Source organism: Pleurodeles waltl, chromosome 2_1, assembly GCF_031143425.1.
Source record: "Pleurodeles waltl isolate 20211129_DDA chromosome 2_1, aPleWal1.hap1.20221129, whole genome shotgun sequence".
Lineage (NCBI taxonomy): Eukaryota > Metazoa > Chordata > Amphibia > Caudata > Salamandridae > Pleurodeles > Pleurodeles waltl.
In genome coordinates, this window is record NC_090438.1 from 581,889,026 (window position 1) to 581,912,662 (window position 23,637).

The 23,637-nt window shown below is 44.2% G+C and overlaps 1 protein-coding gene across 6 annotated transcripts in view; it reads right to left on the minus strand.

Annotated features, from left to right (window-relative positions):
• Positions 1-10,452: 10,452 nt before the first annotated feature.
• The window catches only part of NT5C3A (5'-nucleotidase, cytosolic IIIA), a 286,713-nt gene continuing 273,528 nt past the window's right edge, over positions 10,453-23,637 (minus strand). For all 6 annotated transcript variants that reach the window (XM_069215464.1, XM_069215479.1, XM_069215482.1 and 3 more), the window contains one exon: positions 10,453-11,021. In XM_069215464.1, coding sequence (XP_069071565.1) covers positions 10,920-11,021 — 102 coding nt within the window. In that variant the 3' untranslated portion in view covers positions 10,453-10,919. The remainder of the gene's footprint in view (positions 11,022-23,637) is intronic.

A 23,637-nucleotide genomic window follows, 5' to 3' on the forward strand; every position in this document is an offset into this window, starting at 1 on the left:
CATGACTATGCCGTGGCGAACTTGAATGCAGGTGCGTTGGGTGCAAACATGGAAAGGGCGCCCTTACAGGAAGATTGAGCTGCCCTCAGTCAGCCATGAAGTGGCACTGCCCCGAGGGCAGTGCATTCAAGAGAAATATAGAGCAACTGTTTAAAAGCTGCTCTGTGTTTCTCTGTGGAGGTGGCATCCTGCCTGCACTTTTAAAAGGGCTTAGAGATCCCCTTGCACGCGGGTGCAGTGAGTGACTGCCCCAGCCTGCAAAGGGATGTCTAGGAGGGTCCGTGGGACCCCGTTTCATCCTTTAGAGGGCTGCATTTAGAAGGCGCACTGAAAGTGTGCCACCTTTTTGAGGTGCACTTTCAATACGCCTTCTAAAGGCATGTTTCCCTCTGCACCCACGTCAGTAATACTGCACAGGTTCAGAGGCAAAGTGATTCCCTCATTGCATGGGTCCACACTCTCATGCAAATGAGGGAACGCCCTTTAATAGTGCTGGTGCTATATGAGCGATAGCTGCATTACAGAAGGTACTGCACAAACATTTCCGTCCCCCTCTATAATACCGAAGTGCACCTGGGGAACACAAAGCAGCGCAAAAGCCCATTGCGTGCTGAGGACACTTACGTAATATGGCCCCTGGTATGTTAGGGGGGCTTAATAGTATGACAGAAACATACAGTGTTCAAGTATATACATATACATAGCTGCAGATACACATGCTATGCATTGCTTCCACCATCTAGTGTTGGGCTCGGAGTGTTACAAGTTGTTTTTCTTCGAAGAAGTCTTTTCTGAGTCACGGGATCGAGGGACTCCTTTCGGTCATACCGCGCATGGGCATTGACTCCTTTGTTAGATTATTTTCATTCCGCTGTCGGGTTCGGGCGTGTTTCCTCTCGCTCTGAGATTTCGAATCGTAAACTCTATATAATTTTCTTTCCCCGTTGGTATTGTTTCGATTGCGCTTTTCATCTATAGTCGAGCCGATAGTACAGTCGAAAACCAATTTTCGCCCTTCTGGGCGCAAGCGCCCATCTTGGGCCTGTTCAGGCCTACTGCGTCGAAGCCTGATGGATCGGACTCCATTCCGATTCTGTCCTCACTGATCACCTAGAAGAGGATTGTGAAGCCTGTTGATCGTTCCGATCCAAGAAGACGCTACGTGACCGAGAGCCAGGAGATTGGAGATGGTGTCGAAAAGTACAGAGTATATCGACACTCTTGAGGAAGAACAGGCGCAGACGGCAGTTTCCATTCAGGACACCGACTCCAAAGAAGACTCGGAGGAAGATAGCCAAATCATTACTGCTGGCCAGCACGTGAGTACGACTGCCCCTACGCCCAGTCCAAAAAAGTCCTCGAAGGCCTTGGATGCACCACTGCCAGAGAGCCATGGTTCAACCCGTAAGAAAAACACTCGGTTACCAACCTTCGGGTTCGGTGCTGAAAAAGGCCACTCCTACTTCGATACCGAAATCGACCAAAAGCTCAATTTCCGAACCGAGTTGGCGTCCACACTCTTCGGAGTTGAAACCTCGACGTCCTGCCTCAGAGCCAAAACAACAGGCTGTTTTTTGAGCCCGAAAAAACTGCAAACTTCGGAGCCGAAAAAGTTTTTCTACACAGGTGAAAGGACTTTCGAGCCATCTTAAGCAGAGCTCCAAGCCATATGATGTACAGTCCTCTAAATCATCGAAACCATCAGAATATATTTCTGAGGACAATGAAATTCAACCCATTCTCGAAATAATGGATGAGAGACAATCAAGGATCCATATCCATTAAGAGACTGGCAGAATAATTACTGCACCTCCTCCACAGACTAAAAGAAAGTTGGCTTTTCAGGAACATCTAGATACTACTACACCACCAGCAAAGATTTTTAAACGGAAGGAGAAGCCATTACCTCTGCATACTTCCACCCCTCATTCACCACAACTTTCTTTTTCACCACCACCCACTAGCCCACCCAATGGGAGTGCAGATTGCCCTGCTGCAGGAGATTTCCCTTACTCTGACCAACGGTAAACTGCTGTATAACAGATGGAGATTCGATTTATTTGACTGATTATTCAGCCTTTACCCAGGGGATAGAATGGATTTGGTGGGGAGTGGGGGGCAAAGACGCTCATATGTGTTAGGTTAGGCATTCCCTTTCAATTAACTACTGAAATGAAGGATAAGAAAGGAACATATATCAATCAGGATGGGTAAACTATCACCTTAGTGACCATATATGCACCAAACATGGACCAAGAGGGGTTCCTAGCCATAATATTCAAACAGATCATGGGTTTCATCCATTGCCCAGTCATTTTAGGAGGTAGTTGTAACTGTGTGGCTGAAGTAAACCTGGCTGATCACATGCTCCACTGCATAATTCACCAGTAGCCAAAGCATCAAAGGCCCTGGGGAGATGGTTGACCAAATTGGAATTTATAGATTCCTGGGAGGAGAATCACCCTAAGGCTAGAGATTATCCATCCTATTCAGGGATGCACAATTTACACATGAGATTAGACTCATTTGTCCCTGGATCTATATGAGGGCATTACAGGACCTAACACCACATTATATTTCTTTTTTTTATTCAAACAACATGTATGCAGATGCTAGCAACAGCGTTAGTGCCCTTAACAGGGTTGGGTACTGTATGCGATTATAAGTGAATTGGAACACATTTAGTGTATACTTTGTAGGTCATTCAAGAGAAGAAATCCCCCAACTGATTCTGTGCAGACTGAAATGTTATCCTGTAACTATTAGATATTTGTGAGTGCAACAACTATTGGATATTTGGGAGTGCAGCTGTATCACATTGAATAAAGTTTGTTAGATGGAAACATGGAACCTGTAGTTTCACAATTAAGAACAATATGCAGTTTTAGGTGATTACAGATATTCCTAACACAGAGAGTCAACAATTGCTAAGGTGGTGGTGCTTCCTCGGTTATTCTATCTTCTCAGCATACTACCGATTATTAACACCTGCAAGATGATTCACAGAAGTAGGCACATTACTTACTAATTTGATATGACCGACTGGTGGGCACAGGGTGGCCTTGTCCAAGCTTCGACTCCCAATGCAAGAAGAAGCTATAGCAGCCCTGGATACTGAAGGTTTCTACTTAGCTGCTCAACTGCAGTAGATGTTAAGGTGAGTGGAAGGGGGGATTACCCTCGTGGAAGTAGAGCTGGGCCATGAGCCCAAACTGTTAGAATTGAGTAAAGTCATGTCTTGGCCTGAAAAAAGGGCTGTGTCAGCACAAGGACACATGCTTGTAATGAGATTGGTGGCATACATGTCTTCAGAAGACCCGCACAAAGGTGCCTTATACTCCACACAACCCAAAGGAATGCATACAGGCCTTATATCATGTGCACTTCTGGAAAGGCATAAAAACCTGGCAGGCGATAGGGGACTTTTTCAACTGGGGAACTGATGTATGACTAAGTTGCCCCAGGGGCATTTCCTTCTACCCCAATTGGTGACAGTGGTACACAAAAAAAGGCAGGGAATAGTGAACCAGCCACATATCAAAGCATGTAGTTGATGTATACCATCAATGGTAAATACAAAACAATCACCATGCTGTATTGACGGGGTGATTCAGTACATTACAGTAGTGACCTACAGATAGATTTGCATAAGGCCTGAGATTTGTGTACTCTGCACTCTGTACCCAAGATGAAAAGATGGTGAGTAAATTAAAAAATTTAGCATTGGTGCTGGCTGAAATACAGGTGACCATGAGGTGGAAAGCGGAGGCCAGCCTAGTATTGGCAGCTCCAGAAGGGAACTGCTGATATGGGTGGCATATGAGGGAGTGCTGTTACATACAGATTGATACCGCCAGAGTTTGGGATGCAATTATGACTTGACTAAAAGAGCGTATTCAAGGTAGGGATGTCCTGGCTTAACCACAAACACTTGCACATTTATTATCCCCAACCCTCCCTCTTCTGTGGCACTAACTTGCAAGGTATTTTTTTCTACCTCATTAATTCATTCCACCGAACTCTTGCTGCTTCACTGACAAAATGTTCTTAACATTGTCAGCGAATAGGTCAAATGTCTCCTCCAAAGGTGTCCGCATGCAATCCTATTTGCAAGTACCCCAAACGGATGTCTGTCCGATCCACACCACAGCTGTATGTGGTGTATTGGCTCCATGTAATTCATGTTTCCCGATGCATCGGAAGACTATAAGGGAGCCCAAGTTAATTCCTATCATTCAACAACACCTTTCATAGTTTTCTACAAGGACAAGTTGAACCTCCATATCTCCCATCATTCTTGACCAAAGTGGATACGGCTTTTTATGTATCACAGTCTATCATCCTTCCATCTTTCTTCCCCCCTCAACATCACACAATGAGTAGTGGCTGCATAGACAGGACAGCAAGCGCGTGGTCTGCTACTAAATTGAGTGTACCTGGCAAGACAGAATACATGGCCACCTCTTCGTGGGCTTTGCTGGAGCTCAGAATGGAAAGACATTGACCCAACACACCATTTTATGAGAGCCCATATATCAAGATTTGGTATACCTCTGCCAAAAAAGACCTTTTGATGGCTTTCTTGCCCACTTCACTAGGGAAATGGATGCTTTTATGGCTCTCACCAGAGGCATTCCAGTGGCTGGAATCAGTTGGGTGGTCCCGTGGTCATCCCTTCATATGTTCAATAACAGCGTCACAGCCCACTTTCAAATTGATAATTTGCCAGGGCTGTGTGGCATGATTTCCTTGCCTCCTGGAGTCTGGGACTCATTTTTAAGGGCGGGACTCTGCAGATAGACATATCCATCAGAAGTTAAAGTTACTTTGGATAATGACATTTCTGATGGAAACATATTCTTACTACAGATTACCCACTTTCCCATATGAGTTAGTGCCATGATTTACAGGATCCCACGGTATGTAAACATGTTATGTGCTGTATTTGTTGCAGTTTTTGACACTTTCAGAGTTCCTCTCCACAGAGCACAGAAAAAGCATCAGGAATTGATGTCAGAGCACAGACTGCAGCCCTGTTTTGTCATAATGAGCATTCTCAGCCTTTCAGACATCTCAGATGAAATTCTTATGGTGAGGAAACTATAGGAAGGTCTTGTTTCCACCAGAAAGGTTACCACAGGTAAGTAATGTTATAATCTTTGGTGCAAAATCTGCCAATTTCTTTGCACTTTAAATTGGGTAGTTTTTGTGGTAACTTTTTCTGTGATTGTCCAGTACTTCTTGGAAGAAATGGTGGCTTATTGCCAGATTATGTATTTACTTAATGAATCAGAAGCAAGGCACACAAGTGGGCGATGACGTTAAGACAACATCTCCATATTATCCCCATCCACGCAGATTATGCTTTGCTGTATTTGTGAGACCCAGAAGCTAGCCTACCTGAGGAAACGCAGCTCCTGCCTGATTTGGAGGATGAATCAGGGCTGCAGATAAATTGGGGATAATTCTAGCCTTCTCCTGATCCCTGCTCCGGTGAATGACTCTTCCCTGTGGAGCAGGGCTTCTCTGGCTTGGACTCTAGATACCCTTAAATACTCAGGGTTTGGATACACCATGATGACAAGCAGCTCATACAGGAAAATATTGGACGAACTATTGCAACAATCCGCTTTTCAGTCTCATTTTGGAGTGTCTCCCTTTGCCCCCTCCAGGCAGGGTAGCTAATATAAAGATGTTAGTCTTACCAAGGCTACTATATTTGTTCAAGGCGCTGCGTGTGCTTCTAACATAATTGTTATTCAGGGATTTAAACAGCCTGATCAGAACGTGCCCAAAAACCTTCCGGTCTCTGAGTTTGGTCGAATCCTCCTCTATCCTCGGATATGAGAATTCTGGCGGTTTGGACATCGACGAATAATGAACTTTACCATCTAATTCACGAGTAGCCCAGTGTGGGAGGCGGGACTATGGAAGGGGAGTAGTGAGCTGTGCACTGGTGACTATGACACCAAGATTGTTTTGATTGTTTCTCTGTATCATAAATGTCATTATTAAAAAATAAATGTAAAGCAAATAGCTTGATGTTTCATCTGGTGTGGGCCCACTGCCAGTTCCATGAACGTCACTCAGCTTTCCCACTACTTCAACGACAAAATCACCATATTTTAAAACAACTTTGCTCCCCTACCGGACTCATCCATCCTTAAACCCTCCAGCCTGATGAGACGCATAGCCCAGTAACCACATTGCCCTGCTAGTCCACAATCACCTCGACAGACACTGCCATCAACATGCACTCCAATCACTTGGAAGCCCCATTGGATCCCTGCTCACACTTCATCTTCACCATAGGACTCACCCTATCTGTGCCACATTCATCCCGATACTAAACTTCCTCACCGCAGCTATATTGTTAGACACATGGAAACACACTACAATATTGCCACTCTTGAAGAAACCCTAAACAGACCCACAAATGCTAGCAAACTACAGACCAATCTCCCTGCTCCCCTACCCAGCCACTGTACTGAAAAAAATAGCTGTAAACAAAAGGTTGACTGGCCACCTCAATACCAACCACCTTCTGGACTTCTCTCAATCTGATTTTATGCACAATCATAGTACCAAGATCACCCTCATTGCTGCCACTGACTACATCCTCCTGGTCAAGGATAAAGGAGAGACAGTGGCACTCATCCTGCTCGACCTCTCAGCCGCGATTGACACTGTCTCCCACCCCATTCTCATCCAACGCCTTCAGAAAACTGAAACATGAGGGTTGGCTCTCCATGCCATCAATTCCTTCTACACAGGACACAACCAGTCTGTCACAGCCGGTCGCGATAAACCTCTGCAGCCACCAACCTAATCTGCAAAGTACCCCAAGGATCCTGACTCAGTCCCATGATATTCAACATCTATATGGCATTACTCACCAACATCGTCCAAGGAACCTGGAATCAGCATGATTTTATATGCCAACGACACCCTGCTCATCCTTTCCCTCTCCACCACCAACACCTGTATGAAGTTCACTACCTGCATGTCTGAAGTCACCAACTGGATGATGACCAAATGCTTAAAGCTCAACTCCGAAAACCCATAGGGGGAATTTGTTTTTCCTTTTTTTTTGTTTTTTTTAAAGGACACCTCGCAGAGGACCCACACCTGGTGGCCTGCAGAACTAGGACCAACACCCAACCCATCTAAACAAGTTAGAGACCTCAGGAAAATAGACAACCAACTCTCAAAGACCAGCCTCCCCTTTCTTACTCACCCTCAACATCCTCAGAAAAATCTTCAGACCTCCACTAACGGCCAGTTAACAAATGCACACTGTTCAACTCCTCACGTGCACATACAAAGCCCTACACAATGCCAGTCTCGCTTACCCGAACAGCTGCATCAAATTCAACACTCAGATGAGAAACCATCGCTCAGCCAGCCTCCTGCTTGCCCACCTTTCCCACATTCAAACATCGAGAGCCAGCGCGCGAGCCTTCTCATACCCATAGCCTGGAACCATTACCCCTGCACATCAGAACTGTTAACTCAGTCTTTGAATTTCACAAGAAACTGAAAACCTGGTTAATCCAATAGGTCCCGGCAAGGTCAACACCGTCCTCCTTTAGGTGCTAGTAGACCCTCCCGGGTGAGATGCTCATTATACAAATAATGATAATAGAAAGAGACTGCAGTTACGAAGCTAATGCAGCCACGCTAAAAGGGAGGGATATGAATGACTAACTAGAACTGTACTACTTGGCAGCCCAATTGTCTTGGTCAGTGAGATGGCAGGATAATCCAGATAAACAGGAAGCGGCCAAATTCACTGCATGATGAGGGCTGAAGGGAGTTCATTGATAGATGCCGTGTTGGGGAATGGAGAACACAAGAAATCATACCCATGTGCACTGAAGGTGGCTAGGTACTGCTGGCAACGACAGACATGCACTTTTGATGCAGGCAACTGCGTATACCTCCATCTCTCATTAGGGTGCCTGCAACAACTTAATGCGTTAACAAAGCACTTCGATAAAAGGATATGGACAGAGGCTGTGATTTGCAACATGGATGAATTGTTTGAAAGGGATGCTTACATGTGCTTTGTGGTAATTAGAGTCCAATTTGATTTGAACACTGGGCAATTCAAGAAGCAGTCTGCACTCCTAAAAGCAGGAAGGTCCCCCTGGCCTGACTAAGCCACAGACCTGCCTACTTTGAATATGCTTTTTAATATATTCACCCTGGAAGTTTGTATCCACACAGTGTCATTTATTAAGCTATTCAATATCCCCAGCTTTACATGCCAGATTCATTTGGGAGGTTCCATGGGAGATGTGCAAACTGAGGGCACATGGGATAAAATACCAGATTATGTCAAATCTGTCACTAGAAAAGCTAGATTAATATTTACCCAGAATAATTACATACACCAAACATATTTATCCCCCCATAGGAAACTAAAATGTATTGTGACGCTGTGGACACGTGTCTTCGATGTATACATTTTTGCATTCATTTCCACCACATGGTCTGGGAGTGCTGGCACATTCAGGCATTTTGAGCAGAGGGAACAGGAATAATTCATGGGGTTACTAGGACAGTGATTCAATTGGATCCAAAGCAGTGCTTATTAGGTGAAATCCATAGACCCAAACCTTTAAGGCAGATTTGCAGGTTTATTTATCTGGCATTGATAATTTCTAAGAGAACTACAGCGATGGGGTAAAGCGTCATAAGACCTGAAAGTTGTAAGTGGCTGCATGATGTGGTTAAGTGGTCTTGTGTAGAAGTGGCCACTTTGATGATGCTATGTAGAATGAATAATAGGGGTCCATCAGTGGACTAACGGGATACAATATTATTAGCTTTGGAAGGTAGATCGGATGAGCGACCATTGTTAGGCAAACCTTGTTGATGTGTTGGTCTATATGTTATTTTATTTTTTAAACATATTTTATTGGTTTTCCGTACAACACAAATAATGCAATCTCCCCCAAGGGGGGGTCTCACAATTCAGCAATAACATGTCATGTCAGGTTCTTGTATTATCTTGTATTCCTCAGTCTAGAACTATATGTTATTTGATGCAGGGCCCGGGGGCACTGTAGTACATAGCAGGATGTCAGACATCATGCAGTTTGGACAATGGTTTCTGTTCACAAGAGGAGGAAATATTCTTAGTTACTGTTATTATATCTAATATATCCAAGTCAATAATGCTACTGTAATATATATAATGGTGCAACGATTTATTAAATTGTGGGCCTTTTACCCTATTTTTACTGTATTCTGTCACATGTCACTGCTTGTATTTGTCACTGTGGATTGAGTTATAACATTAGTAAAGAACAAGTTAAAGAAAATTTAATAGTATGTATATTATGCTACAATGCTCCAGACACAACACACTTTGTCTAACTTAGAGCCCACTATTCCATGGGTGGGCATGAAATATATAGGCTAATCAAGCAACCGTACTTTAGCAGGCAGTCCACATGTTTAACCAGACAGAATTCTCAGGTTACATGCATGATCAGGAGCAATCTCTAAAATCTCCTGGCACCAAACGTGAAGCTATTCCTCAGCCTCTGCCCAATAATCAAGACCATGTGAAAGAAATGAGTGCCAGAATGGAGACATCGAAGATAAGTGTTCCCAGCGCCACAATACGTTTTGGCTATCTTATGAGTGGATAAGTATGTCTGGTGTATGTAAATAATCCGGGTAAATTTAAATCTAGCGCTTTTAGTGATAGATTTGGCATACTCCAGTATTTTATCCCATGTGTCTTTTTTTTAGCTCATCTGCTGAGTGGGAAAGCTAGGTGGAAATGTGTATTTTATTTTGGAGCTTGAACTAGAGAATAAAGCTGTCTGGTATGTTTAAATCCTTAAATCTCATTGGTGGTTTGCAGTAGCACACCGAGTTTGCATACATGTTTTTATAAACTGACATTTATTGCTAGGTTCGATTAATAAATTATACATTGTCCTATTAGATTAAAATTTCCTCACGAAACAATGAGGAACACTTTATTCTCAAAGTTCAATCATGAGTTAAGGGGAACTTATAATGAGTGTGGGTGCAGGTCTGGATCTGTAAAAATAAGCAAACACCCAGCATTACCAGTCATTTCATTGGCATGACGCAAATACATGCACTGTGGCAAAAGCCTACAAAATGGCAGCAGACAAAGCAAATTGGTATGTTTTGTAGAGTTTTGAAAACCTTTTGTTCTCGTATTACTGTTCTATCTCCAGTTTGATAGTGTTGTGTCCCCACTACGTCCCTTTTCAAGACTACCGAGATTGTGAGGGACTACCTTTCGATGATCTAGCCCAACCAGACGACGTGACTTCAGTCTTCTGACCATACCACAGGGGTAAGGCCCAAGGGCTTGGCAAACTGATATATAATCCTTCCTTAATAAAGATAATTTTACTCTTCTTAAATGTATACTCAGACACAGCAGTTGATCATACAAGATTCGTAGCAGAAAAGTGAAATACCTTTTATTCTTCATTACCGTAGTGGTCACTCAAATATGTACAGAAAGGCAACACTTCGAAACAATGTACAATAGATCTGCCAATTCAAATAACTTCTGCAGTTAGTTTAAAAAATACGATATCCCTCTAGATAGGTACACGAAAATAAAGACACGTTGAAATCTGTTTAAAACCACACGTTTTAAGAGGTAGAGTTAATCTCGCCCATTTATAAACACATACACAGACTTTAAAGACCGTGAGTGAAAGTAACGAATAGGAACAAAACCTTACTGGACAAAGAATGATATCTTTCAAATAACAAAACAGTAATAAAATATCATAAATTAAAACAAATAAAAAAACAGTATTCAAATAAAGTAAGCCTGAAAGTGTCTCTTTAAATCGCTCATGGACGAATCTGTCCGTGTGTCCACATGGAAGAATGAAACTCTAGGCGGCCGTTTACAGAATCTTCTGTAGTATTGAATTTGCCACATCCAGCGTCTCGTCTTTCACCAAAACAATATCGTAGGAGTCCATGTATCTTTCTAAGAGTTCGTCCACCTAATTATGAGAAACAAAATTGAAATCACTTTGTGATAATGGCCACTTTCAATTAAAATCTGTTCAATTTATGAAAACCTTTATCTAGAAACTGTGATTAATGAATATAGCAACATGACTAATGTATTTTGTAATGTACTGCTTTGGTCTGAAGGAAAGAGGGTTTGTTGCGGATCCATGTATACTGTACTGCAGTTCACAATGTTACACGGTAGGCAAAGTCAAATAAAACTAGAGAAACCGAGCACGTTAACCTACAACACTTAATGGTTTGGCACATATTGAATGTTACTACATCAATTAAAATACCTACCTAACATTCAATGATCATTGGCCTCTATCAGTCTGTATTTAAAATACTACCCAGCGTCAACTGTGGATTGTAAGGCTTCAGTATAGAGGTCAAGGATTTTTCAATCTCTGTCTACCTGCAGGTGGGCTCCGCAATAAATAAAGCCTTTCGTTCTACAATAAGTACAGAATGGTAATTGCAACAAGTGTGTATCCTATAACAGCAACTGGCCCGTTTAAGAGAGCAGGTAAAACTGGAAGCCTGGATTGGAATACCATCCACTGGAAACCATAACCACTGTTGCATGTTACAAAAGGTGCAACAAGTCCTTTGTTTCTATAAAGGACATAATGTTCGAAAGGGTATTGACTGTTCCCAATCAAGTAATCAAATCAAATCAAAAACATTTATAAAGCGCGCTACTCACCCGTGAGGGTCTCAAGGCACTAGGGGGAGGGGGTTACTGCTGCTCGAAGAGCCAGGTCTTGAGTTGCCTCCGGAATGGACCTGAGGTTGGTGGGGAGGGAATTCCATGTCTTGGCCGCCAGGTAAGAGAAGGATTTCCCACCTGCCGTGGTGCGGCAGATGCGAGGGACGGCGGCGAGTGCGAGGTTGGCGGAGCGAAGTTGGCGGGTGGGCGTGTAGAAGCTGAGGCGACGGTTGAGGTATTCAGGTCCCTTGTTGTGGAGGGCTTTGTGTGCGTGGGTGAGGAGCCGGAAGGTGATCCTTTTGTTGACGGGAAGCCAGTGCAGGTGTCTCAGGTGGGCGGAGATGTGGCTGTTGCGGGGTATGTCGAGGACGAGGCGGCGGAGGCGTTTTGTATTCGCTGCAGACGTTTCTGGAGTTTAGCGGTGGTTCCTGCGTATAGGGTGTTACCGTAGTCCAGGCGGCTCGTGATGAGGGCGTGGGTCACAGTCTTTCTGGTGTTGGCGGGGATCCAACGGAAGATCTTTCGGAGCATGCGGAGGGTGAGGAAGCAGGAGGATGATACGGCGTTGACTTGTTTGGTCATGGTGAGAAGAGGGTCCAGGATGAATCCGAGGTTGCGTGCGTGGTCTGAGGGGGTTGGTGCGGTGCCAAGGGCCGTGGGCCACCAGGAGTCGTCCCAGGCAGACGGGGTGTTTCCGAGGATGAGGACTTCCGTTTTGTCTGAGTTCAGTTTCAGACAGCTGAGTTTCATCCATTCTACGACGTCTTTCATTCCCATCTTGCAGGTTGGTCTTGGCGCTGGTGGGGTCCTTGGTGAGGGAAAGTATCAGCTGAGTGTCGTTGGCGTAGGAGGGGATGTTGATTTTGTGTTTGCGTACGATGTCGGGGAGGGGGCTCATGTAGACATTGAAGAGAGTCGGGCTGAGCGAGGAGCCTTGAGGGACGCCGCAGATGATCTCGGTGGGGTCTGAGCGGAATGGTGGGAGGTAGACTCTTTGGGAGCGGTTGGAGAGGAAGGAGGAGATCCAGTCCAGGGCCTGTCCTTGGATACCGGTGGAGCGGAGGCGGGATATTAGGGTTCGGTGGCAGACGGTGTCGAAAGCAGCCGAGAGGTCGAGGAGGATGAGGGCGACTGTTTCTCTGTTGTCCATCAGAGTTCTGATGTCGTCTGTGACTGAGATGAGGGCGGATTCTGTGCTGTGATTGGCTCGGAATCCGGACTGAGAGGGGTCGAATAGGTTGTTGTCTTCAAGGAAGTTGGTAAGTTGCTTGTTGACGGTCTTCTCTATGACTTTGGCAGGGAAGGGGAGGAGCGAGATGGGGGCGGAAGTTCTTCAGGTTGCTGGGGTCTGCCGTAGGTTTCTTCAGTAGGGCGTTGACTTCTGCGTGTTTCCAGCTCTCGGGGAAGGTGGCAGAAGCAAATGAGCTGTTGATGATGGTCTGGAGATGCAGGGCGATGATGTCGTCGGCTTTGTTGAAGATGAAGTGTGGGCAGGGATCCGAGGGGGCACCGGAGTGGATGGAGTTCATGGTAGCTTTGGTCTCTTCCGTGCTGATGTGAGTCCAGGCGTTGAGGGTGATGGCTGGGGTTGTAGGTTCTGTGGTGGTTGGCTGGGTCTGGTGTCCGAAGTTGTCGAGAAGGTCGGTGATCTTACGATGGAAGAAGGTGGCGAGGGAGTTGCAGAGGTCTTGTGAGGGCGTGATAGCGTTGGGATTGGAGAGCTCTTTGACAATGTTGAAGAGTTGTTTGCTGTTGTGAGTGTTCTTGTCCAGTCTGTCTGTGAAGGAAGTTCTTTTGATGGCGCGGATCAGATGGTGGTGTTCGCGGGTGGCGTTTTTGAGGGCAGACATGTTTTCTGCTGTGTGGTCCTTGCGCCAGGCTTTCTCGAGGGTGCAGCAGTTTTTTTTAGATTCCTTGAGGGTGTCTGTGAACCAAAGAGGTTTCCTGGTGTTGGTCTGTCTTGGGAGGCGTCTGAGGGGTGCGAGGTTGTCTGCGAAGTTGGTGATCCAATGCGTGAGGCGGAGGGCTGCGTCGTTGGGGTCGGTGGAGAAGGTGGGTTGTTTGTCGCAACTCTATTCTGCAGGACACAGTTGGAGACAACGTTCAGATCACGAGACTCAAGTTATTCATGAATGGGAGATAAGAGTCAGACCTGGAGAAGGCTTTGATTCTTAGGCGCTTGCGAAGTTGGTTGCAAAGATGGATAATTTTTAAGGCTGGGCAAAATGTAATCATGTTGAGAGAATTTAGATACATTTCTGAATTTGTTTTATGCAACTTCACATAATTTTCACCAGTGAGTTATACCAAAGTCAAACCAGAAAGAGGAAAATCATAAAAGCATACAAGTGTGAATTTGTATATTTTTCGAGATTTTAATCAGAATTCATGCAAACAACACCCCTAATCACTTTGCCTCCTAGTGATCTCTCACCATCAGTACGGGGTAGGTAAAACAATGGGACATACAAACACACACACACACACACACAAACACTTACATACACCCCATTCCCCCCCAATAATTATGAGGACCGGCCATTTACCATAATGAAGTGTGTATTTACTATTCTAACTCCACGCACGCTTTAATAATAGGGAAGGTTGTACAGTGGACTGAAGCAAATATAACTGCACCTTTAGTTTTTTTATGCCCTCGCTCGAAACTACATAAACACACAACAGGGCCTGGCCATCCGAACGCACCAGTCCTCACAAGGAAAATGTCTGTCTGGAACAGTGAGTGTTTACCCACGCTGTAAGGACCAAACTGGTCCTCACAGTGTGGGCTAAGCATGCCCACACACACACACACACACACACACACACACATATATATTTCCCCTCTACCCTCCCAAACATCACCCCACCTCCACCCACCCAACCCAACCCCATGAAGAACAGAGTGGTCAAAAGAGCGAGACACCATATATGAATGGCAGTCCCAATTTCCCTAGTTGAGCCACCATCTCTAGTTCCTAAAGCTTCAACTCCTCAAATAAGTTACTGCTTTGCCCGGATTTAATCTATTGGGTCACTAGCAAACACATTAAGTAATCAGATGCTCAATTTGTGCAAATTGTACCTAAAGATGTTAGAATGAAGGCCCTTAGCATCTTGCTTTTCTCAGGTAGAGCTTTGTGGACCTAATTTCATCTGCCAGGATAAGACTTTTTTTAAATGAGACTAAGGGGGTTATTCTAACTTTGGAGGAGTGTTAATCCGTCCCAAAAGTGACGGTAAAGTGACGGATATACCACCAGCCGTATTACGAGTTCCATAGGATATAACGGACTCGTAATACGGCTGGTGGTAAATCCGTCACTTTTCCGTCACTTTTGGGACGGATTAACACCTCCTCCAAAGTTAGAATAACCCCCTAAGTCCATTCAGTATGATTCTGCAGAGACCTACAAATGGCAAACAGGTTTGTTTTTTCATTGACTTCCTTCACAGCCTAGAGTCCAGCAATACGGTTATCACCTCCTCATAAAGGAGCAGGTTAGACAAGCCCTATTAGAATTAGAACAATCAGCAATAAAGTACAGGGTGAACAAAGTGAGCAACCTAGATATGGTTGATCTGAGCAAAACATTGGGCCATTCTTAGTCGCAGTACCTCACTCATGAACAGCAGCTCAACCCGAAAAAGAAAAAAAGAAAATAATTTTATGTGATCACTGCACAGAGTGGCGTATCGGAGGAGTAGGGTAAGAAATAGTATGAGTACTTATGTACCTCTAAATGCAACCACTCACTGGGAGAAGCGTTGGGTAGATTCTTTTAGCAGCTGTATCTACCTACATTAAACTATCAACAGGAAATACTCATAAAGGCAATATCCTTGCAAAAATCCAGACACGATCAAAAGTGCTTCTTTATGGAAATCATGCGTGACAGATGCAATTCCTAATAAAATACACCAGGCACGGACACCAGAGTTGGTTTTTTTTATGACTAGGAAAAATCAGGGCAGGAGACTGCCTTCTGGGATCCTGGACGCATGGTTGAATAATGGCCTTTTGTGAAAAGGAGAGGTTCTCTGACCAGGTGGAATCCTATAGAAAAGTGATACTCATAGTACGGCCCGAGGGACACAAGTGCCCCTCCTGACCTTTACATGGGGCCCAGCGGCATTGGGCTGCTCTTCACTAGACTCCGCACTAATATTAAAAACATGTAAATAAACAGGCAAACATTTATTTAAGGTGAGTTGAAGGTAAAGAAAAGAGATAACAGAGGGGTTCTGTACAATGTAACATCAGAAACACCTTCATTTTTAAAGACATATTTGAAGCAAAAATGTAAATGCACGATCAAGTCTGCTGAAAATTCAAAAAGTGTATTTCGTTAACGCACAGAAACGTCACCTTAGTAACCAGATGATATCAGTGCATTGAAGAAATATATTTTCAAACCATAACTTAGAAACATTCACTCCCTCATCCCCCACCCCAACAACAATGCCTTTGGTGAGTGAAATAAAACATTTGCTTAGGATCACAGAGTTTGGTTAAGTGGAGAAGCTGTGATTATTCCCAAGTTTATGGTTTCAGGTTGTGCTATTCAGACACTAGAAGTATTGTATTGTATTGTATTGTATTGTAATCGTATTTATATAGCGCTTACTACCCCTGACGAGGCGTCGAAGCGCTTTGCGGTGAGTAGCATAAATATATGCTTTGCGTCCCTTACGCCCACTTTTCTGCCAACCCCCGACTGCCACCCCGCTGCCATCAGTGCGGCCCTCGGTCACATCAAAGACCAAACTCTGCGGCCCCCGTGAAAATGTTTGCGAGTACCCATGCTATAGAACAATAGCACTATTATGTGCTGACTATAAAAAAAATATATAAAATTTAGTCAAGAATTATTGCCTCTAGGATTAACCAAATAATAGCAACCTTAGTCTAGGCCTGGCAACCTGGGCTTATCTTGGGAAGAGAAACCACCACACACACTAATTTGACTACCATACTGATAAACTGAGCAGAGGCGTACCAGTACATGTGACCATTTATTGTTTAGATGCCCCATAAGCTTCTGAATAAGAAGAATGACAGTTTTTGTGGGAGATATGGAGTCAATTTAGAATCCCTCGTCAATAATCAAAAGGATTGGTATTGTAACAGTTAAATGAATAACATGTAGTGGGTTCTTAATTACTAGGGGAACAATACAAAGATGCCCACTGCCCCATACATAGAGCCATTTATAAGAATGTGGCCTGAAAAAACAGGCCTCAAACCAATTCCGTTATCTTTATGGGAAATTAAGATTACGGCATACTCCTGCTGAGGGTGATGGAGGGCTCTGGTAATTCAAGGGCAGACAGGTCCTTTCTGGGACCCGCACTTCTGGTAGCCAAACACAACATAGCCACAAGTTGGAAAAATCCGGTCTCTCCTACCCTGTTGTTTTGGAGGCCCATGGCTGTCCGAACAAACATGGCCGAGTGTGGGGGAATGGTTGAGTCAACTGGAGTAAGGTATGTGCTCTCTTGTGTGTGTGTCCTACAGTGTATGTGCCACAACCTGTTCTCCTATTATCTCTGTGGCCACTATACCATTGTCTTTTGATGCTCACCATGGTCATACTAATTGCGTGTCTTGCAGTGCCCTGTTGTCACCTCAAAAATCAATCAAATGTGTTTAGCAAAAAAGATTAAGGCATACGCAGATGACGATCAAGTGAGTACACCAGAAATTGACCAAGCATTTCCAACTATCAAGAAGATGGCAGCACATTTTGTACCATGAGCTGGTTTCAACTTAGCCAAACTTCTATAAATGGGGATAGATAGACAGATCTCCAACACAGTGAATTATCTGTGATATTTAGAATTGAAAGAGGCCAACTTTCGAAGAATCCTGACAGACATCCCAATGATGCTTAGGAAATCGGACACCCTGCTCATTTAGATACTGAGCAGAGCAATTATTATTAAATTATATTTTTTATGAGATTTTTTCCTAAAATATTATATTCATGTAAGACCTCACCTACATACTTACCTCACTCTTTCTTTAAACAGTTAGACGCTGTTATCACTTCATTTATGTGGGCGAAATTAAAAACTCAGACGGGGGCCTATGTTCTATGCGAATTGCTAAAAATAAGCTTCTACATTATCATAACTTGTTCGACTTTTATATATTACACCAGAAAAATGCAAAAGTGGAAAATAAATGAGCTGCCCTAGATGCAACACCCTTGAGGCATGTCAGGTATATGTGTTCGCTTCATAACCAGGCATAAGAATATATCGAGATAGGATGCTAAGGAAGATTTTCTAAGCTATGGGATTTTGCAAAGTTTTGACCCAGTATTAATTATGATGGCAATTAATAAAATGGTTTGCAATAAACATTTTTTTTGCAATCTAGATGGCCCAACTATCTATAGCCAAACAAGAGAGAAATACCAAGCATCCAGACTTACCGACTGGACGGGAAGATATTGAACATTGATAATTTCAAAAAATTAATGAGTCTGAAGAAGTTCACATGAAAATACACTGAACTTTGGAGGACATTTTCAATAGAAAGGATACTAGTGAATTAATGAAATGGTACTCTAGTGGGGGTTCTACGATAGTGGCTGCATGGGACTGGATTTTTGTCTTTTGATGGAAATGGGATCATGAGGAATGTATATGTAATAATTTTATGGACTAAGTACCAAAGAAAGAAAAAAAAACAAGCACTGGCAAAGCCAATAGGTTTAGTGTACACAAGAGCTACTGGCTTTACCAATTATTTTTAGTCAAGTTGTATATCAGAGTAGAGTGGCGTAGAGTAGCGTGGCGTAGAGTGGAGTGGCATAGAGTGAAGTGGCAAAGAGTGGAGTGGCAAAGAGTGGAGTGGCAAAGAGTGGAGTGGCAAAGAGTGGAGTGGCATCGCACAGGGTGGCATGACACAGAGTGACATAGAGTGGGGCGGAGGGGAAACAGCCTTTATACCACACAGCCCGAATCACGCAGGTCCTTTCCAACATGGGCAATACAACAAACTTGTCGTTACCACGTGTTCCTTTACCAAGCAAGTCATTACGACTTGCTTTAGGGAAAGAGTTGTTGGACTGGTGTTGGATTTTAACTCCAACCCCTTCCCTACTGTTGTGCAGACTGGAGTTGGAATAGTAAATTATACTATTCCAAAGTCCAGTGCTTCCCTAAGGCAAGTCGTTGTAACAACTTGCGTGGTAAATAAGCATTTAGTAAAAACGCATATGCTGTATTGCCCGCGGTGTAAAGGCATGTGTGCTAAGTGCATGCGTGTATCCTTCATACAACTGAGGCGGAGCGGAGTGAGTGGTATGGGGTAGAAAGGAGGAGATTGTCGTAGAGTAACATAGCATAGAGTGGAGCTGTGTGGCATGGCTTGGAATGGAACAAAATGGCATAGAGTACAGTGGCACTGTTGAGTGGTGTGGTGTGTAGCAGAGTACACCATGCTACTCCACACAGTGCAACTCTACTCCACTCTACCACCCTCCACAGAAAGTAGTGTGGCGTAAAGTGGAGTGCAGTGGCATGGACAGGTGTAGAATACAGTGGTGCAGAGTAGAGTGCAGTGGCAGAGTACAGAGCTATATTAAATACCTCACCTTCAAGATACACAACACGGGCAACTTCTGCCTGGGTTGGACCCTCCTATACAGACCGCACTAATTTTGCCAGCAACATCACAGACTTTATCATCATCACCTACGCAAACACCTTCATCCTCCTCAAAGACTTTAGCTTTCACCTAGAAGATCACAGTGACCCAAACTCTATGGCCCTTCTAGAAAACCTCTGAAAATTCCGCCCCACCACGTTACCAAACCCACCCAGACTGCGGGACATCTACTAGACCTGATTTTCCCCTCAAACGGCACCATCACGGCTGACAAGTCAGAAACTATGACCATGCCCTCATCAGTTTTAGCGTACCCATCCCGCACCACCAGAGACCTACTACGACCGGACCAGAGGCGCAGATGGAAAAGCATCACAGAAGAGGGGCGGACACCTGCATTTTCAGAGCACGGGTCCAAGCATACCAACAACCTCCCGAAAGCCACGATGAACCTAAATAGTGAAATGAACGCATGCATTGACACCCTGCCTCTACTAAATTGCAACCCAATGCGAGTGGCTGACCACAGACCAGCGGGTACACAGTGGAACGTGGGCTGAGAAAAAAAAAAAAAGACACTGCAAGCACCTGGAGCACAAATGGAGAACAAGTCAAGACACCACAGATAAAGAAATCTTCAAATCCAAAGTAAGACACCACCAGGCCCACAGTCGGTGCAAACTTCATCAATGCCAAAACTAACAGCAGCAAGGAAATCTTCACCATCAAAGAGTTCACTGCGCCTCCTGCAACACTACACCCTCGCAAGATCTTTGCAACAAACTCTTCGAATTCTTTAGCATAATCTTCTCCATATATAGCAACTTCGACCCTCAACTAGACCCCATCACGGTCGCAAGTCAACTTCCCCTCATGGCCGAAGAACATACCCTGACCTTGTGGCCCACCATCAACATTGTCAAAACTGCTACTACCATGAAGACCATCCATTAAGAGGCCTGCTATGATCCTTGCTCTCACCATACCGTCACCAAAGGATTTCTACCGATCAGCGAAGCACTAACACTCTTCATCAATGCCTCCTTCAACTCAGCGACATTCCTGGACATCTGGAAAAATGCTACCATCATGCCCCAGCTCAAGAAACTATCTACTGACCCAGTCACGCTTTGCAACTGAAGACCCATCTCCCTCCAACCAGAAAAGAGCTTACAGAAACTAATCAACTGACGCCTCACCGACCACCTCAGCAACCACCACTTACTCAACACCACGCAGTCCAGATTCAGGCCCAGTCACAGTATAAAACACTCACTGTTGCCACAGACGACATTCACATGATCCATAGCAAAGGAGACATGGCAGCCTTCATTCTTTTCATGCTCATTAGATGCCTACACACTGATCTGAGGAGTGCCTGAAGGTTCATTGCTCACCCCAGCCTACTCAAAACATACATGATCCCTCTGGCTAACGTCATTTGAGCACACAACATTAACATCCTTTCCTATGCCAACAACACACAATTTATTATCCCTCCCAAAAAAAAACTCAGTCTCCCTCTCAGACAACACCCAAACACAAGAAACAAAGTTGCAACCTTCATGACTGAAGTAGCTAACTGGATGAATGCCAACTATCTTAAGCTTAACATCAACAAGACAGAAGTAGTGACCTTCGGCAAGAACACTTCATCATGGGAGTCCACCTAGTGGCCGGCCAAACTCTGACATACACCCACACCCATGACAGGAACTTTAGAGTCATCATCATCATCATCATTATTATCAACAGAAAACTGGACATAACTGCAGAACTCAACACCAACACTGCATCCTGCTTCCACACCCTGAATATGCGGAGTAAAATCTTCAAATGGCTCCCAAGCAGCAATGCAAAAAACTGTCAGCCACTACCTAGGCACCAGCAAGTTGGATTACGGGACCACCTTCTATGCTGGGATAACCAAGCAACTAAGACTACAAACCATCCTGAACTCGGCCGCCAGGGGTTCATCCTCAACCTCCCACACAGAACTCACTTTACACCACACCACATCTCAGCAAGCTCCACTGGCAACCAATACACAAACACTTTTATTTCAACCTCCTCACATACAATGCACTACACAAATTAGGCACCACCTACCTGAACATTTTCATCTCCTTCCCAGACAACCCTACTGCGCAGGATTCCTACTTTCACAAACCCCACCGACAGATGGGACCAGACCACGAGGACAGACGTTCTCTTATATTGCTCCTAAAGTAGTAAAGGCCTCCCAATCCACAGCAGAACGTCCTCATCTCTTGTTGAATTCTACAAAATGTTCAATGCTTGGCTTTCTAATTACACAAGCTATGACTGGCAGGGCTAGGGACACACATCTGCTCAGCACCAGGATACTTTTGCGGCTGATAGTGTGCTTCACAAATGCACATAACATTATGTAGTTGATCTCTTGCATGGATTAATAAATCATACAAAGGCAGAGTAATAAAAACATGCATGCTAGATTTCTATGTGCGTGTAATCCCAAACGAAGGAATTATATTTTGTACAATTGTTTTTTTTTTTTAATTGTCCCCAAAAATAACTGCCCCCCCACAATATAAAAAACATATCTGATTTTTATTACTTGTTAATTGAACCGCTTTATATAGAATTGAGAGTGCTTTAAATGGAAAAAGAGCAAATGCACAACTGAGACATGTAAAATTATAGATGGGTAACAGTGCTTAACTGGGATGAGTTTCACCCTTGGTCTGTGGAAAGTGAAATATAGGAGAGCAAAGCTTGGGTTGTTTATGCTGTCACTCAGAAAACAGGTGAAAATCATCTGCTATTCACTTTTTGCCCATCTATAATTTGATGTTATGTATGGCCCCAAAAATAATCTGCCCCTGCTTTTAACTGATATGCATAGGCAGATGAGTAATAAGGGATCCATACATAGCACGGCCTCTCCCCCCTGTTCCAAATGTAAAATAAATAAATATTATATGTTGGGCCTCCTGCCGCCCAGTCCCCCACACACTGTGTTTTCTCTTACCCGCCTGAGAAACTGTGCTCTCTGCTTTCCGGCGCTGTATTTACAGACTAACAGACTCCCAAAAAGATCTATCAGAGAGGCCCCTAATTCCTTTTTCAAGTACCAACACTGGGAAACCAAAGTGGTTTTCAACAATTTCTACCTTAGGTAAGTGAATCATCAGTTTTAGACTCTCGTTTTCAGGGTTAGTGGCGCTGGGTGAGTCAGAAATGACATGCACGAGCTGGATTTTCGGCTTGGGACGCGGCACACAGCAGGAGGACGCGCCGGAGCCTTTCTTACATTTCATGAGGCCTCAAATTGGGCATGGGGCCTTGTTTTTGCCTTTGCGCTGTGCACCCCCGGTAGTTTCTGAATCCCCCACTCACCTTCTATTTTCATTTTCTTCTTTCTGTCGTCCTTGCTTCTCTCCTTAACTTATACTTTCCTTTCCTACCCATATTTCCTTTCTCTTTCCCAGCATACCTTCCTTATTCCCTGCATGCACTGGGTCCCTATTTACTATGGTGCTTTTCCTATTGTATTCTTAAACTTGATCCCAATTCAATATGGCCACTTTTTACTTCCTGTCGGTCACTTCCTGTTCTTTGGGTATATAAGGTTTTTGATTCCTTTTTCTCTTTGCGCTGCAACACTTCCTCTGGGTGGTGATCTTCGCTCCTGTTCTTCTGTGTCAGATATTGGATTTCTGATTTTGTTCCAGCTTTTTCCTGGTCATTTAACCTTTTTGTTCTGATTTTCTTTTACCCTTGTTTTTGTTTCAGGAGTTCCTATTGTTGAGGTTTTTTCCCCTTTGGAGGTTTTTTCCCTAGGGGACTCCTTCTGGAGGGCATGGACTGCCTTTGGCGTTCCCTCCGTCAGCAGCACCGTGGCTACCAGAAAGGGTCGCCCCTATTTGGGCCAAGGCAGAACCTACAAGAATAAGAAACTCACCACACTTCCCGTGGGCCACAGATACAGACTACGAGTAGGTCGTGACAGAATTATAGGTGGGTAGCATCAATTACAGGGCTTTTTTCTCCCGCAAAGTTCTTGTTGGCGTTATGGACAATGAGAGCAAAGCTCTCAGAACCCCCGCCTCATGGCATTCTGCTAGTTTTTAATACTAGTCTTGGTGGTTCTGAATTTGTGACAGAAGTTCCACCAAGAAACTTACCTGGCTCCGAAACATACCAAAACATTTCTGTATTTACTATTGTGTTTTATGATTATTTGGAAACGTTCTAATCATCTGGCATTTCTTGTGATCTTGCTCTGTTT